Source organism: Cydia splendana, chromosome 1 (assembly GCF_910591565.1).
Source record: "Cydia splendana chromosome 1, ilCydSple1.2, whole genome shotgun sequence".
Classification (NCBI taxonomy): Eukaryota; Metazoa; Arthropoda; class Insecta; order Lepidoptera; family Tortricidae; genus Cydia; species Cydia splendana.
In genome coordinates, this window is record NC_085960.1 from 31366165 (window position 1) to 31386215 (window position 20051).

The 20051-nt window shown below is 38.7% G+C and overlaps 2 protein-coding genes across 2 annotated transcripts in view; both read left to right on the forward strand.

Annotated features, from left to right (window-relative positions):
- Positions 1–20051, forward strand: part of LOC134793230 (lysine-specific demethylase 5-like) — a 317932-nt gene that overhangs the window by 249127 nt on the left and 48754 nt on the right. The window lies entirely within an intron of this gene.
- LOC134793330 (inactive pancreatic lipase-related protein 1-like) overlaps positions 9526–20051 on the forward strand; it is a 34072-nt gene continuing 23546 nt past the window's right edge. Inside the window, exon 1 of the mRNA XM_063764873.1 lies at positions 9526–9725. Within this exon, the coding sequence (XP_063620943.1) occupies positions 9671–9725 (55 nt within the window). The 5' untranslated portion in view covers positions 9526–9670. The remainder of the gene's footprint in view (positions 9726–20051) is intronic.

Consider the following 20051-nt stretch of genomic DNA (forward strand, 5'->3'; position numbering starts at 1 on the left):
ATTTGAGACGCTTCCTTGAGCTCGAGTTGCAATGTAACACTTGACAGCGACACTCTTGAACAATGTAAAGCAAAGTAGCTAATGTTCTCAGTAAATAAATGGACCTCCAACATGCCGCACTTGGTCCAACTGTCCTCAAAATAATATGTTTTCACTGGTTCATCGGAATTAGATTTAGGTACTTTTAATTGCAACATTTTAATAAGGGATTCAGGGCCTTGAACAACAGAACTGACAGCAGCAATACATCAGTGCGAGCGAGATGAACTGCGATCGAGTTTACGAAGTCGCTAGCGTAAACGTCAAGTTTCAACTCATGGTAGGCGTACTGAAACATAGGTATCACATTGAAATGCTTCAAAAAGAAACATACTCGCATGAGGATTGTACTTATCAGTGACTTTTATAGTTACAATTGTTACAAATCGACCTACAATTTTGTAGGTACATCTACAAAAACTTGAACATCTGCCTACTCCTTTAAGTCATTTCAGTTGTAGGACGCGAAAAAAAATACAGCCAAGTCAAATTATGGTCAATTTATAAAAAACCCGGTCTATAATAACGTACAACCACAATTTTGGATAGGACATTTGCATCAAACATCCTCGAGAGACCATCCCATTGGTTTTGCAACTCCGGTGTTGCAGCACTTTTAGCATCCGAAGCTATTATGACATACGTGCCTGCTAACTATTCAGCGACAGGCAAATGTACCTATTGAGAAGTGTCGTTAGAAGGCATTTTCAGGGTGAGGTCTGGTGGATAGCACAGCTGTGGGCGGCTTAGCGAGCGCACGTACCCTCTACTGAAGGGAGCGTTCATGTAGGAACTGTAAGGTCAGAACTGTAGGTCCCTGTCTATTAAAGCGATGTGTAAATGTCAAATGTTTCCGTAGAAGACAGATGCTTCTTACTAGAGTTAAATGTCAATGATAAGTTAAAATTTATGATTTAGGTCACATACCTAAGCTTGTAAATAGCCTCAGCAGCTGATGTTGTTGGGAGAGTAAAATAGTGAAGCGATGAGCAAGAGAAAAAATCGGGCAAGTGCGAGTCGGACTCGCGCACGAAGGGTTCTGTACCATTTAAAAAAAAAAACAAAAAAAAAAGCAAAAAAAAAAAACGGTCACCCATCCAAGTACTGACCACTCCCGACGTTGCTTAACTTTGGTCAAAAATCACGTTTGTTGTATGGGAGCCCCATTTAAATCTTTATTTTATTCTGTTTTTAGTATTTGTTGTTATAGCGGCAACAGAAATACATCATCTGTGAAGATTTCAACTGTCTAGCTATCACGGTTCGTGAGATACAGCCTGGTGACAGACGGACGGACGGACGGACGGACAGCGAAGTCTTAGTAATAGGGTCCCGTTTTACCCTTTGGGTACGGAACCCTAAAAAAGAGAGAGCGTCTCGAGAATAGATATGTAAGTAAACATATTTTGATGATTTTGACCATATTTGAAAAAATCGGGCAAGTGCGAGTCGGACTCGCGCACGAAGGGTTCCGTACCATATATAAAAAAAAAAAAAAAAAAAGCAAAAAAAAAAACGGTCACCCATCCAAGTACTGACCACTCCCGACGTTGCTTAACTTTGGTCAAAACTCACGTTTGTTGTATGGGAGCCCCATTTAAATCTTTATTTTATTCTGTTTTTAGTATTTGTTGTTATAGCGGCAACAGAAATACATCATTTGTGAAAATTTCAACTGTCTAGCTATCACGGTTCGTGAGATACAGCCTGGTGACAGACGGACGGACGGACGGACGGACGGACGGACGGACGGACGGACGGACGGACAGCGAAGTCTTAGTAATAGGGTCCCGTTTTACCCTTTGGGTACGGAACCCTAATAGGGTCCCGTTTTACCCTTTGGGTACGGAACCCTAAAAAGGGGCCTTAGAGTCCAACCAGTAAGGAAACAGACGAGAAAATGTACATGCATCGCATGTAAATTTTTAACCGCTCATATTACATAGCAAGCTGTAAAGAACATTTTTCATTCATTTATTGCAACACCATCAGTTACACCAGTCCTATAGTTCTTAGTAAAGTTAAACAGGGAATGATGAATAAATACCAGTTATATAATAAACGTCAAATCATTAAGGTCTTAAAATACATATTTGTAAATACACATTTGCCATCTATCCAATTTCAAAACTTATACCGATGGAGTACGAGTCAAAATTGCATGCTTTATTTAACGAGATAGTTCAAGTACTTACTTGATGAGGTAATTCGTTAAACCTTTATGAGCAGTCACCGCACAACCTTTCATTTTTAACATTTTTAAATGGTGTGTCTTTATCTGTGATCGGTAATCGCGATCATATTGTAACGGTGTGCAACTTATAATGCTTACAATCATACAAAAAAGAAATAACGTGTAGGCACTAAATAACTTTTAGCAATAAAAAAAGGGCTGACTTCACAAAACTGTTGGCTCTTTGGGCCCGCGATTTTTCAAATGTCATCCACATTTGAAAAATCGCGGGACACTTCTGGGTGAGACTAGCCCAGGATCGGGATAAGTGGCGTACACGAAGAAAGGCCTATGCTTAGCAGTGGGCGACAGGAGGCTAAAATGATGATGATGATGATGATCTTCATCAGTTCCACTATACTAAATGATGTTTTCCGAAAGCAAACGAGTTACTGTAAAAATACCGACATCACAAAAAAATATTTTAAGAGCTCCCTCGATTTGTCTAAGACCAGATCCTATCCATGGTCTAATAAAACATGGTCTTCTATTCCCAGAGTGACACGGGCCTACGTCACAATAACATTGCCACTTTATTTCAACATAACATGTTACATGGGTACATTATACCTATGGTTAATAAGTTAAAATATTTCTTTATAATATTATAATTTTCATTTATATGTATTTTATCTTAAATTTTACAATAACACGTCATTTTTAATTATTCGTTAGCAATATCTTCCGATTCACGAATGAAATTTCAGACGTTCGGGTAATTCTGTTTACATTACTGGCAACACAGGATAGCGCTGTCACATTTGACAATTCGGATCTAGATAACTTCATGCCCTGACCGTCATCCTTGTCGAACGCGTGTTAATTGTTATTTCCTTCTCGCTCAGTGTCAGCAGTCGCAGTGTTTTCCAAACTTTTCACGTCGTAAGCTTGGTAATTAATGTGTAACTGTGAATTAGTTTTTCAAACGTTTGTCTTGTATAGATAAATAAAGTTTAATTTAATACATTAGATTTGTTTTATTTTACTATGTTTCTACATGAATAACTTAAAATTAATGCCGTTAAAATAATTTTCACCGTTGGTTAAAATTCTCCCACATTTTAAAGTTTGAGAACCTGTAAACAGCATGATGACGTAGGCCCGTGTCAGTTAGGTCATACGCGAATCTCGGAATAGAGTACCAGGCGGAGTATATTATTATACCATGATCCTATCTTGACATTGGGACTAACAGTGTTATCCCTTTCAATCTAAAGAGTGGCTTATGCCTATTTAAGTGAAGCTATTTTGATTTATTATAATGTAAAATTTCACAATACAATACAAATCTTACAATCTACAATATATATAATACAATACAATACAAATCCAAAAATTACTAATGTCTTAACCTAAACTAACAACTAACAAAACTAAAACTATTCACAAAATTCGTTCCGAGTCTCTCCAGATGCAAAGGAGCCCATCACGCTCGCTGCGTTGCCACGTTGCACCGCGATGGACAACCTTTGCAATCAATCAATCTAAAGAAGATTCGATCTAACTTCGAGAAATCAGGAAACATTAAAAATATCCCGAAGAATTTAGAAACTCCTTCTTCGAAATTTTCAAAGTGGGTATAGGTATAGGTACTAATATTTTAAGACGGTTTCATGGTTTAATATAAAAATTCATTCATGTATGTAAAAAATATGGAATCGATTAATAAATGAGTTGTGATCTGAGGAAACAACTTAAAAGATGTTAGGTATTCTGTATTGTTATTAATGGCAATGGGGTGACCCTAAACATCCTCCGTTGTCCTCTGACATAAATAGTAATACATTTTAATTTGCATGCAGTGTTTACCTCAATTTTATTGTAAGAGGTTAGTGATATATGCGTCAGTATAACAGTTACTGGTAAATCAACAAAATAAAATAAAATAAAAAATAAAATAGACTTGACCGCCCAAAAAGGAAAAAAAAAGCCAGTATAAATTAGAGACCAGATTAAAATTTCTTGTGATTTTAAAAAGTCCTGCATTCTTGCTGCCAAGTTTGTGCAAAATTAGCGTGGTCAGAGTCTATTAAGATAATATCAGGTTTAACTATTTGTACCTATCTTAGATAATATCTAAGTACTCGGTCTTTTGCCAGACAGTTTATTAAAGAAGAATAGACTAAATACAGTTACGGCTTAGGTACATAAATACTTATTTATATAACTTATTTATGTAACTAAGCCGTAACTGTATTTAGTCTATTAGTTACTTAACTAAAATAGTACTTGTCTAGCGAATCTCAAACCGGACAGGGAGGTTTACGCAAATGCGAGTGCACTGTTACGATTTAAGCTGTTACATAAAATATATGAGCCGCTGACACGGATGCATTCTGCGGATCCTGTGCGTCAGTCAGCGAAATCAATATATTGCATTCGAGATCTCAGAATTAAATACGTTATGGCCGTCGCCGATTGGGTCAAAAACCGCTTAGTAGTTAAGTTATGAGTTAAGGTTATGTGATTTTCCTGTGGACATCATTAAAAAAATTAAGTTTAAAGCCAAATTTTCTTACTGGACCCTTAAATGAATGTCAAAACCTTTTATTGGGCACTTAAAAACTATACGATGAAAGCCTTAGTAAAATTTACGTAAACCGTTATGTTTCACAATGTCCATCGTAAAGACGCTCGTTTTCCCGAACGCTTTTGAACCGATTGCGAGACTTTCCTGTTTAGAGATTTACGATGTAGACTAGTAAGTACTTGACAGAAAAATCTTAAAACAGACCAAAATAACGTCGGAAACTCTAACAATGTACAGAATAGAATATAACAATAATGATATTTCTAAAACAATCTCAAGTTTAACATTTGCAAGTAGGTATGTAGGTTACTACCATTAACCCAAAAGACCCTTAAAGCCTGTCAAAGTAACATCCCTGCGATCCGTGCGTGTGCGCGTGCGTCTGGTAAGGTTCGCAACCCTAGAGGCCAATTCAAAAGTACATTTTGATATTCGTATCTAAATCATGTCCTTTCAATACAATGTACGAACAAGTACGAGCAAAACGCACGCGTAACATAATAACAGAAGAAAATGTACGTTCCCATTGGCCACCTGTACCTTGGTTGTTTGCTTGTTCCTTATGCGTGTGTGTGACATTTTTGGATATAACAAAAAAAAATGCCCGCAAAATTGTTACCTACTTGACGACCAATGACCTTCTAAGGCCGGAAAAGATTAAGTGAAGTTACGACACTTCCCAGTCAACAGAAAATGCTTAGAACTGCTATTAAGTATAATTTTGCGGTTGTGCGACACAGAAGTACGAGAATTAAATATTACTGCAGTGTATCTATGTGTAAAAAACCTAAAGATTCCGTTCATTTTCATTCATTTTATTTAACAAGATAAGTATCGTTTTCGGAGCCTGCCACCTACAAGACCAATATCAAAGCATGAAAAAAATTATAAATTTAAGCTGTGTATTATGTTGTCCAGATAGCTACATTTGTATGGGGTAAGTTTTGAGCTCTAGTCAGGCTTTTATAGGTAGGTATATCTACGTGGTTATTCTAGTTTAGTGGTGGGCAGTGTGTATATGTATGTATGGCCAGCGATATAATAAAAATGCATCTTGTTGTAAATCTGGCCCTCCTCTGAAATTCCTTCAAGTTTTGACCCCTCATGAAGAAAGTTTGCCCACCATTGTTCTAGTTTGTTGTTTCAGTTAAAAAAAATCTTTAAAATATGTGGGCATAGCATAGGTAATACCACTATGAATTATTTTTAAAATAATGTAGGAAAAACACCGGGTGCATAAAAGAGCAACTTTCGTGCGTTCAAGGGAGTTTTGGAAACGGAACCGGTTGTCGAACGACGGGCGACGCCGGGACGCCCATTCGAACTTACAGATTGATGTCAATTTGATATCATTTTGACATCCCGCGCCCGGGTATCTCGCTTGTGCTTATTTAATAGCTAGGGGTATAAGTACAGATACGTACTAGAGTTAAACCAAGAAAATTCTGCAGAGATTTTGATAGCCCACGCAGAGCAAGTGTTATTTAAAACGGCGAACTTAAATAACACTTGCACTGCGTGGGCTGTCAATCGCAACAGACTCTTCTTGGTCTAACTATAGCTACGTGAGATCTATCTGGGATATGTGTACCGTAAACTCGGGTTACTTTGACCCAATGGCGGGTAACTTTGACCCACATGAAAACCTCATTTAAAAGGGTCCAATAAAAAACATATAAACGTCATTGGGTTAGCTAAAACCAACCTCATGTCATATTTCCATAATTACAGTGCGATAATATAACCTGGACCAAGTAAATCTATTGAGATGAACGTATCTTATTTGCCACTCCAAAGTTACCCTCTAGGGCTAAAGTAACCCGACTTTACGGTATGGCCAACAAATCAGTCAATGTCTGCGGATAGATCTCCGCGGTAAACATATAGGTAAAGTAAGGACGCTAAGCACGAAGAAATTCGTACATTGACCTACCTGTTCCTGTCTCGTTCCCATTAACCGCCGGCGTCATGGGCAGGGGCCCGTTTCTCAAAAGCTTGTAACTTGCAATACAACCGAATGTTACTTTTTGACAGCTTTTGTTAGAAAGGGACTTCCACTTGCATTACAAGTTACAAGCTTTTGAGTAACGGGCCCCTAGATAGCAATATAATTATGCTCGTGTAACCTCTATGGGTGCAAGCAAATTGCACTGTATGTAATCGGTAACACATCAATAACAGGTTATTGAAGTTCGAATAGCACTCCGGGAGGTTTAAACATACTTGGAATCTTAATTAATACGAGCGAGGTTGCCAAACTGTTTAACCGGCATACAAAAAAGAGGACTGCAACCGCGAATCAATAAATGTTTATAGTTATTTGTTTTACAAGGGGGCAAAGTTGTTGTTTAACCGCTTGTGCTAATATTGATACCCGAGCAAGCGAAAGATTCCAAAATTGTTCGAAAAATGGAATCTTGAGCGTTGCGAGGGTTTCAAAGCACGAGGGTTAAACAAAATTTGCCCCCGAGTGAAACACAAAATTTTTCACCACACCAACCCGAAGCAAATATAAAATGTAAAATATCAAACAAAATCAAACCAAATCATATTCAAATGAATGTCATTAAATATTTATCATCCAAAATTATCATTTAAAAGTCAATTCTACCAGCAAACATAAGAAAACCACTCAAAATTTGCATTTGATTACTTTGCCTCACATGTGAATTACTGGTAGCAAAGTGCAACTTTGCTATCCGTTTTTGAAGTGCAAAGTAAGCCTTTCCGACCTGGTGTGGTGAAAAGATATTTATTAAGGCATTACCGATTGCTTCCTAAAGGAGAGAAATTAATAATGAGCTCTAGATTTTACTAATGCTAACTGACATTACTACGTTATTGTTATTTCTCTTTATTCGTCATTTTTCTTAGGCTAGGGTTTTTATAATATTATGAATATAAAAGTAAAATATAAAAACACTTACAAAACAATAAAAAATACATATAAACACATTATAAAAAACCTAACATAGGGTGCCGCCAGCAGCGGGGCAAGGCCCAAGCTACCGGTGGTCAGGGCTGCAGAGAGAGGAACCGACGTACTATCCGCACCGTGTCCAAGACCACCGCCTTCTGCATCTGTCCCTTGATCCAACCACCTAGCGAGAGTCTCTCGAGATGTTGGTCGAGACTCTTCGCTATTAAACCGTTCACTGAAACGACTATCGGGACAACGATCGTCGAATCAACATCCCACATGGCGGTTATCTATTATTATTATTATCGTTTATCGTACTTTATACATTATCAGTACCTAGGTAGATAATAACACAGTAGTAGTAGTAGTGTAGTTTTTAAGTGACATAGTTAGTGTGAAAGAGGCACGATACTTGTCCTAGTCTTTTGATGTTTATGGAAGCACTTCCACACTTTGTTTTTGCAAAGAATGTACGATTAGCTTGATCCGACTTTAGAAACCTTATTCGACTGTACGTATTGTTGTGCTCCTGTTATCTGTTAAGTGACCTGGGTGCGTGGACAAGATGCCAATCGTTCACGCTCAGTAGCGTAGCGTAGTTATCTCTCTCTATCACTCTTCCATATTAGTGCGACGGAGACAGTTGCGTTTCGTTCGCTAACGGAGCGTTAACGACACAGAAATAAGAATAACCTCTTTAATATGTTCTGTGGTTAACGATCTTGTATACGCACCCTGGCATTTTTGTCTCAGGCGACACAAATTAATATAATAGAACCGCGCTAGAGGGACAGAAAATAGCTCTCAGTCTGATATGACTGTGTGTTGCTAGATGCTTACGGCGCGATTCGGGAAATGAATTAGAGATTCACTAGATATGAAATAGTAAAGATATCTGACGTTCCACGGCAAAAGGTACCATTGCCCCGGCAAAATATTGGAGCGGCGTTAATAATAGCGTAAGCGCCAGCCGCCATAAGCTACCTTTTGCCGTGGAACGTCACATATCTTTACTATTTGATATCTAGTGAATCTCTAAATCATTTCCCGAATCGCGCCGTACGTTAGAGATGAGTGTTAAAAACATTTCACAAGATGTATAATTTTATTAACACGTATCTTATTGCCTAATGAATACCTGTCAAAAGTATCCAAATATAAATTAGCGATTGGCATTTATAGTCATTGTGTAAGCGATAGACAATGCATCATTTTGCGTAAGGTGTATCGCTAGAGAATCACGCTCAATAACGCGTACAAAAAAAATCTACGTGCATACATTGTAATATTGTACATTTGTGCACTATTGTACAGGTCCCTGTTTCACCATTGTCACTGTGATAATTCGCCGTAGGTGTATTGCTGGCATAACAAGTAAATGTGTATTGACACTACATACTATTCTTACTTTATCGACCCAGAAGTGTACATAAATTTTATGATGAATGAATGGAACTACACACATAAGTATATATTTTGTATACTTGACGATGACTGATGGTTATTAAATACATAATAGAATCTGTGCGGAAAGAGAAGAGTCGTGGAATGTATGGAAACCAATATATTCTATGAGTTTTCTCCTTCGGCACACACTATAATTATATTAAAAAAAAATGTTTTTGTTTATTTAACTTTAACTCAACAATTATGACAGCCTTCCGCCAGTGACGCACGCCCACTCCTTTCTCAAGGTAGGATAACACGCCTAACATGTGGTTATCATATCCATGGTGCAGCGCAAGAGGAAGCCGCTCGAGGGTCACACTGTCCCAACGTCTCCACTTTCGCTGGCCAGTACCCGCGCGGCACACGACCGGCACACACGCACCCGTGCGACATGATCACGCGGTAAACAATCATATTAGTTATGGTCTGTGATAACAAATATTAATTAGTTATGTTCCGTGTGAAATTGTGATGCTTAGTTAAAATATTTATTGGGAAAATGGTTGATACGAAGTGGTTGCTGGTTGTCGGAGTAGTCCTTTTGCAATTTCCTGGTAAGTAAACGGCGTTTAGTGATAATAATCAGTTTTGCAGCATTTTTGCAGTTTGTAATAATTGCACGTTAACGACAATTAAGACGTTATCTATTCACAAAAAAGGAATTTTAGTACCTACAATACTTTTTATTTCATTAATTTGTTCTGCATTTGCTTACTTATCCTTCTTCAGGTACAGGGTGTTTTCAGTAAATTTACCAATGCAGTAGAATTATCAACTCCTAAATCCGTCCGTCCGGACGTCCGTCGTTATATATCCGTCCTAAATTGCGATTGAGGTAGGTTAAAGAAGCAATGGCTAGACCTCGTCAAGCCAATGCTAGGGTACGAGCTAGTGAAAAATATTCCCAGGATTATGCAAAGTAAAGGGCAGCAAGCTAGCAATCGAAAATTAAAAGCCGGAATAACCATATAGAGTTCAAGTTATTAAACCACTGCGACTTAATAAGCAGCACTTAAATTGAGACGCATCCTTGCGGTAGATTAAAGACGTGACAATGGCTGGGGGCCGATTTTTGAATTTCGATCGCTCGATTTCGTCACTCGAAAATCGGTGGAAAACGGCGAAATGCAATTTTTTTAAATACGAGCGATCGAAATTTGGAATCTAGTGGTATTGACCGCTCGATTTCAATTCTATTAGTAGAAATTAAATGCCTAGTAGTGGAGATATTAATGAACGAAATACACGAAACCGAGCGGTCGAAATTCAAAAATCGGCCCCCTGGACGTCGCCAAGCTGGGCTACGAGCTAATAAAAAAACAGGATTTTACAAGCAAGCAATCGAAAAGGACTAATGGAATTAAAGTCGGAAAAATGTATAGACAAAATTATTTAAATGCAATTTAATTATCATCTCACACTTCGACAGCTACGTAAGTTAACGAATATCATATCGTGCGTGTCGGAAACTGCCGCAAAAACAGAGTCGAAGAGAATTCAGTTTGCGTGCAGTCCTGACAGAAAATGCAACAAGCCTAGTGCATTTGGAAAAACAATATTAATTAGGTATATTGTCTGTAGGTTGATTAAACTTAGTGAAATAATGTGTTTATAACATCAGCGGCAATTGTTCTTTTATGCTCTACGAACAATTATTTACGAACAAACATAGAGATATTTTGTATACCATATACCTTTTTTTTAATTATTAGTTCACTATCTTCTTAATCTTGTATGTATTTATTACCTCTATCTTTCTCGTGCATGGAACAATGGTCTTCCGGGCATTAAGGAGGAGTGCACGAAGGGGATTAACCCTTGACCTTATACGCATGTATACACATTTAAATTGTACTAATATCTTACTGAAAACGAAGTACTAAATAATGGTTTATTTGGATGAAAAAAATTAAACGATTTTTAGTTATCTAAAGCAGAGCCTAAAGTCTCACCTGGAGATCAAGTAATACTGGAGACTGGCTCACAGTCGAGACAGACGGCGCGATTCGGAAAATGATTTAGAGATTCACTAGATATGAAATAGTCAAGATATGTGACGTTCCACGGTAAAATATACTTATGGCGACTGGCGCTTACGCTATTATTAACGCCGCTCCAATATTCAGCCGGGGCAATGGTACCTTTTGCCGTGGAACGTCCATATCTTTACTATTTCATATCTAGTGAATCTCTAATTCATTTCCCGAATCGCGCCGAGAGTGATTTGTAAATAGATAGACAGGCAGAACACAGACCTGACCTACGTGACACGCCACGTTAACACAATGTGGCTAAAATACATATTTGTAAGTATTTACATGACAATGTATTGTATTGTATTATATTCTATCTGTGGCGTAATGTTATAGGCTTTTTGTCATTTATTCATTTTCACCTTTCTCGTTAAGGCTGCTGCAGAGATGTGCGAGGGTGCGTATAGAGAGGAGCGTCTTTGTTAAGATGCAATAGAATATGGTCCTCTAGAGCTGCGCTGGGCGACGGCAGCAGGTACCTAATTGAAGAAGGTAATTCTATTAGTTCTTAACAAACATATCCCTCGCTCGCTACCCATCCTCGCATATCTCTGATGGAAAAGCAGCGTAAAAAGGGTCTATTTAACGCAAAGTTGTAGTTTGTATATTCAATTGTTACACGTTTTTTTAAAGGCATGCCATGAAAACTAGATTGTATTTGTAAGGGCTCCAACCCAAAACCGCTTCAAAGTCAGCTTAATAAAAGAATAACGCGAAAACATGGCTAGTTTTTATTTAATTTCAATTGTACCATGTGCATGCATACCAAAGCAGTTGAAGATTGGTATAAAATCTAGTGATGTAGCCAAGGGACGTGACGAGCAAAATTTAAAGCAGAAGTGTATTTTAATAATAATTAAGGTACTTAATTACATTATAAAATCTTTCGTTCTTAAGACTTTAACAGATACTTAACTCAGAAACAGTGTTTATTAGGTAGGTATTTAATGGACTTAGGATTTGCTTTTAACTTTGTTTTACTCATTTACGTACCAAGTCGTTATGTTATCCTCAAAGTTCATAGCCACTTTTAACCTAACCAACCAGTGATTATCCAATCCCATGCACGCAAGTAATAATTACAGTCCGACCAAGGTAACTCTGCATGGAAAAAGCAATAACAAATTGTGGCAATGTTATATTTAATGTCAAATTTCAATGAAAACATGACGTTTATAATGACACTTACTCACTTTGTCGGTGTGTGTAAAGTTAGCTTAGATGGACTCTGTACCTGTAGTTAACGGCCTCCTAGCCTAGTCGGTAGTGACCTACGAAGCAGGAGGTCCCGGGTTCGAATCCTGGTAAAGGCATTTATTTGTGTGTTTATCATAAATATTTGTTCGTGAGTTATGGATGTTTTCTATGTATGTAAGTATTTATATATAGGTATGTGTATATTATATATATCGACGTCTAGTACCCACAACACAAGCGTTATTGAGCTCAGGTACTGTGGGACTAGGTCGATCTGTGTAAAATTGTCCTATAGTATTTATAAATTGTTATTAGATACGAAGGTAAAGCATAACCTTAATAAAATAACCAACTACCTGGGTCTATTACATTTATCTGAAAACGAAATGATGCTAAAATAAAAGTCAACATTATCCTCACAAATATAAACAGAACCGACTAGAACTTCCTTACGCATAACACTTCCACTGCGCTACTTCCGAACGCAAGCGCAGACCACATTTCATTGCGTAATCCCGCGTGTGCGCGCGCAAGAGAAAGGCGGAGCACACTTTTCAAACATATGAACATAAGACCTTATTCCACAAACTACTCTCACCGTCTTACCTAACTTTGATACGTTACATTGTAAACGTGACTGACTGATTTGGGACAATTTTGAACAGATTCACTTCTTGTTATTGTCACGTTTCTCCCATTCGATGGTATCGCGATTTTGGTAATGGGTTAGGTAATGTGACAACGTTACGAATGAAATGGGAGAAAATCTTTGATAATTTAGGAAACAAAAGATGTCATTGACTACAATAGTCCATAAAAATACATTATTTGTGAATCATGGTTAATGGATATTATTGTCTGATGGAACGACCAATTACTTAGTATATTTTCCTAATTAACATAAATGTCCTCCCGGTTACTTTTTAACAGTCTTGTTTTCTACTTACTTTTTACTAGTCTTGACTTCCCTTCCCTTTTCTTCTCCCTGGGTTCTCGCAGGGCCATCTAAAACTATGTTGGGGCCCTTGGGCACATAATAATTTGGGGCCCTTTTGGAAAGTAAAGAAAGCAAAATTGAACTAACATTTTTCTACTATGACCTTCTATTTATTTTGGGTAATCAAATATACTGTTACTGCCTGATCTCGGGGCCCCCTGAGGATGGGGGCCCTGGGCACGGGCCCCGTGTGCCCTTATGGTAAAGACGGTACTGGTTTCCCGGGTCTTTACCTCTCACATCATGACTATTAGGCGGCGTTTCCACGCGTAGCGAGGAATGTGTTTGTTAAGAACCAATAGTAATATTGTGCTGCGCTGAGCGAGGATAGGTAAAGGAAGTGATTCTATTGATTCTTAACCAACACATCCCTCGCTAGACATTAACAGACAGCATCCTTCCACTGCTGTTCTTAGGCCACCATCATGTTGTTATACCGGATCCTGGGCATCATCTATCAAGTCATTATTGTTAACAGCCATCCTAAGGCAATCTTAACCTTTGCCCCATACAAACATTTATATAGATGCAAAGTAGGTACTGCAATAAAAACCAACATGATCAGTGGCTGGCCAACACTGGACCCTAACATCTTTGCTATAAGATTTACGAATAATCAGACGGTCTACCCAAGGTGACAATCGCTTGCGCATCGAATCGCTGTGTCTCTCTATCACTCTTTCATATTAGTGTGACAGTGACAGTTGCGTTTCGTTCGCTACGTAGCGTTAGCGATTGGCATGTTGTCTACCGGGCCAATTAATAGTGTTGACGATGGTAGAGTCTGTTCAGAAAGAGAAGAGTCGTGGAATGTATTGGGCCTCGTATATTCCACGACTCTTCTCTTTCCGCACAGACTCTATATGATTTGCAGCATAGTTACAAACGTAGCCAATATTTACTATGTGGGTCATGATACTCATGATATACTCTGTATCCCAATCACGTTCTTTTGCGTGCCCGTTGCCTTCGGTAATGGAAATGAGAATACTAATGGACATACAACTCCTATTCATATATCGAACTCACTGTAGGTAGGGTTGGAATTCAGATGAGGAGTGCAACTATTAGGAGTCTCCAAGCATTTGTAAATTAATGTGAACGCCATTGAACTAATGCACGAAGGTGGGTTAGCAAAATCTGTCTCTGGTCACCGGCCGGTTGGCCATACAAAACAAAAAAAATACAATGAGATACACGCTTAGATTATTTACCTACAATGTTCAACCAAAAGCTGCATGCAATTTTATACTTTGATGTCTGAATCGAAATCATTTTCATTCTTCACTTGAGCGACTCTATTATTTATTCCAAACGTTATATAACATAATAACAGTGATTAAACTCCTTTAAAAACCATAATTTTGCAAATTGCATCGATCTTTTGACACAGTATCATCCGAGTTGCGCAAGAGTAGATCCGTGTCAGAGATCGAGTAACATGCAGTCGCGCCTACCAGTTTGTATTATGACATGGTTCGTATGTCCTCGTTATACTTTTTTTCTTGTAAATCTCAGGCTTTTATTTACGATGTATCGCACGAATTTTGTACTTACAGAGGTAATATGTCAGGATCACAGCAGGTGGAAATCCGTGGTCCGCACCGCAAAACTTTAAGCTCTACCTTGGAGACAAATTCGACTTGTTATTTATAATAAATAGTCCGTGACTTCACTCTCGGGTGTGTAATGATCCGTATAACAATTTTTGATATATTTTCAAAAGATATAACAACTTTTGATATAATTTCATGGTGTATTCACTTAAGCGGTATAATGAACTTTTGATATAACAACAAAATAACTATTTTCATGGAGTATAATGCTTAATCGATATAAAAGCTATTCGATATAACGTTTACTGGATATAATGAATATTTGTTATAAGTGTTTATGGTATAATGTATTCTAATGTATAAAAATAAGTTGAGGTTTGTAAAAAAAGTAAAGTAATAAAAAAAGTCGGTTCTGGCGCTTCGCCGGCCGCTACCTCGGCACGCTCGCTTCGCTCGCTCGGCTCGCGCGCTGTAGGGTCGCAGTTCTGCCTAACACTCCTCCTCGCTTCGCTCGTCGTCGTACCTAACTGAGACCTTTTTTTTTTTTTTAAAGAGGGGAAATGCTTTACGCATACCACCCGGCGCGGGGACGGGCCGGGATGGTTATGTGGGACTCCCTGTTGTGGGCTAATGAGACCCCAGGTTTACCCACTAAAACCCCTCTATTGCCGCCTCGCTGCTATATGGCGAGGTCCCAGGAACGCCGAAGTACTCTTCCGCAACCTCGCCAGCGGCCGTCCGGACTCGGACCCGACTCTAGGGGAAATCACCCCTTCACCTCAGTGGGCGCGTTGATTACACATCGCGCCCGCCCACGCAGGGACCTTTGTGTGGGCGACAGACGTCCCCGAGCCTGCCGCCCACAAGTGCCCTTATGGGGGTAACCGGCGGTCGTATGCCAACCGCCGCCGCCCCACGCGCTTGCGGCGCATTGGCTGAGAGGCCGGATCTTCCTCTCTGCTACGCTCCGCTGCCTCCTTCTGCACCATCACGTCCTAGCAGAAGGAGGCCACCGCCTTCCATCGACTCTCCCCACCAAGCATGGCTTTTACCACCGCTGGCAAGGACAAGTCTCTCCCCACTACGGCCACGAGTGCGGCCCTCTCATCAGCCCACGCTGGGCAAATGGCCAGCGTGTGTAGCGCCGTGTCTTCGGCATTGCCGCAGTCATGGCATTGCATAGTTGGTTCCCGTCCCGCCCTCCTACACAGGTATCTCCCGAAGCAACCATGCCCCGAGAGGACCTGAGTAAGGTGGAAGGAGAGGAACCCCCCCTTTCTTCTGATCCATCGCTCCAGAACGGGTCGGAAGGCTTCGACGGTCCAGTGGCCGGCACTTGGCGCCTCCAATCTCTCTTTCCACTTCTGGAGGAGCACTCGACGGGAATCAAATCTCCAGCGTCTTACCTCCTCCAGAGGGCCTAACTGAGATCTGCCTTAAGTTCTAATACGTAGGTTGTTATAATAGTAGTAAATATTACAAATTATACCAGTACTACATTATGCCAACTGAGCGTTATATCGAACATAATTATATCACATATACGTTATACGCTGTTAATGTTAGATTAGAAGTTGTTATATTACAAGTTCATTATACTTGACGATAGTTAGACTGTCTAAGAATATACCATGTATTGTTATAGCAAAAGTGCATTATGTCCCTCAATCGTTATATCGACTAAAAATATATCAAAAGTTGTTATATGGACCGTTACGCACCCTTCACTCTCGTCTTCACTCAGTGAACAGTTAGTGTTAAGTTAGGGCAAAGAAGCCGCCGTAACGATGAGCTTGGGCTTAACCGAATTTAACGACTTATCGACCTTAATATTGTCGCTTTCAAAACACGAATTATATATGATCACGCGCCATGTTGCGGAATTTCACTGGAACTATTTTTTTCATACTATACTGAACTGTCACCCTATACATGAGAATAACAGCGCCCTCTTCTTTTCGATCTTAATTACTGGTCAGGCTTTGAATAAACCTAAAGCAGTAATATAAGAATTAAAGTAGTAAAAATCACCTATTCCAAATGTTACTGTTACATTGCTAACTCTAACTCGCTTCCTAAAGTTTAATTAATTATTAATTATACACTAACTTAAAACTGTCGTAATTGGCGTAGATGGTAAAATATAACCTGATAATGATTGGAAATATTATTAACTACGTAATAATTAATCACTAAATACCAGTCTGACTACATTATTTGCAATACTAACACTGCAATACGGCCAAAGGGCCGTAAACAGATTTACGGCTATTAACTTTTTTAATGTCTACTCATATACTCGTACTTCAATGCAAATAATAACAGGCTGCAAAGGCAGGCTGTGAAAAATTTTAGTTTTTCATCGTACTTGATAATAAATGTATTATTTACTACTACTGCTACTACTACAATAAATAAAAAGTTACTCTATGTTGTAAAATCAAAGTTGGTGATTCACTTCGGAATGAAAACCACTTGTAACATATACGTCTGTGTTTTTTCACAAATATTCTACCTGTGACTAACACCACTGTAGCATCATCACAAGAAGACATGTTTATGTCGTACACTTTCTGTTTCGTTAATTGAACTACGTCTAACAATAGCGGGGTTACTTAACAAGCATTTTCTCGTGAGAAAGGGAGCAAAGTATAGTAATTCTCATGTTTTACTTATTACGAACTCTAAAGGTTAACTTTGTTGAGACCTTAGTATGGCGTTATGAAGACAAATAAGGCGCAATTAGATACAAGATTAGCCGCATTACGCGTTTGATTGTTACTCAATTATTATACTTAATAGCGGCTGAACAGGTTTAGTTGCCGAGTGCCGTTTGATTAATACATGCAGGTTAATTATATCCCCAATTTACATACTTACCTAAAGTGAAATGGGAGCAGAAATTAATGACATAAAATTTGGATGACTTTATGAGATTGTATTTATGTGATTAAAATTAACTTGTGGCACGTTAACTTTAGGCACGTTAACTAGTAGGTACCATTGTGAAAAGACCTACACCGGCATACATTTCTCAACAGACATACCGGGAACTTCGTCAACTGTACTAACTGCAACAGTTTTAGGGAACTACTGGTAGACCTTATGATGCTGAACTAAAGTCCGGTCGGGTTTAAGAGTCATTTTAAGACGACCTTCTGATATAATAATTTCACATGAACATTCAAGTACTTAACATATAATATACAACGTTTAATATAGTCGTTTTCGTGGGTAGAAATATTAATAAAATAGTACATTGTAGGAGAGGACGGAAAACCGATAAAAGATGGACGAGTGACTTTTTGGACCGACACGTTAGTGGAGGCCCCCAAATAATACGAGTCCATCTTTAGCGTTTCTGGCCGAGGCATTACATAGGTAGTGCTTTTCACGACTACTGCGAGGAAATAAGAAAACATTTGCATAACTATAAGTACTAGCTCGCGATTTCTCTGGTAGCAAATTACTAGCCACTGCCTGTGCTGTCTCTTGAATTTCGGTAGGCGTCAGCGTAAGAATATCATTTTCTTCACTAGAATAACTCAATTTTATAGCGAGCGTAGATACGCGTTTCTTGTATTTTTTAGTCAAACACAATTTACACTATCCAATTCAGTGAGTATTTTCCGATCCCGCCATTTTTACTTTTTTTATCACTTTTAAGAGGCGTTTTTCTGTTGTTTGCTTCAAACCGACTCTAAACTTAGAAGCGTTTTTGCTAAAAAACCACAAACAGCTACAAAAGTAAAAAACGCCTTAAGCGTGAATCGAATGGGCCATAATTGTTAAAAAAATGAATCGAATGAACTGACTGAATGAATGAATGGTTTTGACATTTCTTTTTTTTTAAACAAGAAATTGGTCCTATAAATAACCTAATTTTATTTTCACGCCACTGTTCGGAAATGTGGCAATAGATGGTCTAAAACCAAGCTGGAAAGTATAGGCAATAGCTGTAGCACCTGAACCACCACTACTACAATGTTTCATTGTTATCATCATCTGTCATTGGTGACGGTTCGCTACAGCAATGAGTATCATTTAAAACATAAAAATCAATAAAAGGTCTTTATGGCGCAACTTTTTCCTTCAGAAATGAATTTGTTTTGTACGTGGAGCGAGCGAGAGATACGTTAAGGAAAGCGGTGGTGGCCGAGTGGATATAACGTCGGACTTTCAATCCGGAGGTCGCCGGATCAAATCCTGGCTCGTACCAATGAGTTTTTCGGAACCTATGTACGAAATATCATTTGATATTTACCACTAGCTTTTCGGTGAAGGAAAACATCGTGAGGAAACCTGCATACATCTGCGAAGAAATTCAAAGGTGTATGTGAAGTCCCCAATCCGCATTGGGCTAGCGTGGGGACTATTATATAGCCCAAGCCCTCTCGCGCCTGAGAGGAGGCCTGTGCCCAGCAGTGGGACGTATATATAGGCTGAATTATATTATTATTATTATTTATTTGTACGTAACGCTTGTAACCTTTACCTACTCTATTATCTTTTTAAAAATTTTACGATCTTCTTCTTCTTCTAAACAAGTATCAGACATAGATATAGGTATGTTACGTAAATGTTCATGCCAAGTTTCATGTATGTCATCATCATCTGTTTAAGCACTGCGATAGTATGGGAGCGGCTTTTTGGCGGCGGGTTCGTATGAGTGTTAATTGTACCGACACCATTGTAAACCCTAGATTGGCATGTAAAAAGGTGATGAGGCAAGCGACCTCCGTGGTCCTCAAAGGTGGATGTTTCTCAATACATGTCAACCGCAAGGCGATGGTATTGCACGGCGGTAGGTAATGATTATATTATAGACTCATTATAGTCGTTAGATCGCGCGACCACGCGTGTCGGTCTTACGATGCCTTCCTTCATTGTAAACAAATGCTTACAATTACAAATGTACACTACTTTGTTTGATGTGCTTGTGGTTGATTGTTGGTGATCATTGACAGTTTTTTATTCGGATATTCTTTTAAAACCTCTGCTTAGTTTGTTAGCCCCTTATTATTACATTTTACAAGCTTCAATTACCTAGTAGAAATGTATTTATTTAAACAATATGAATAAGAACAGGAATATAAA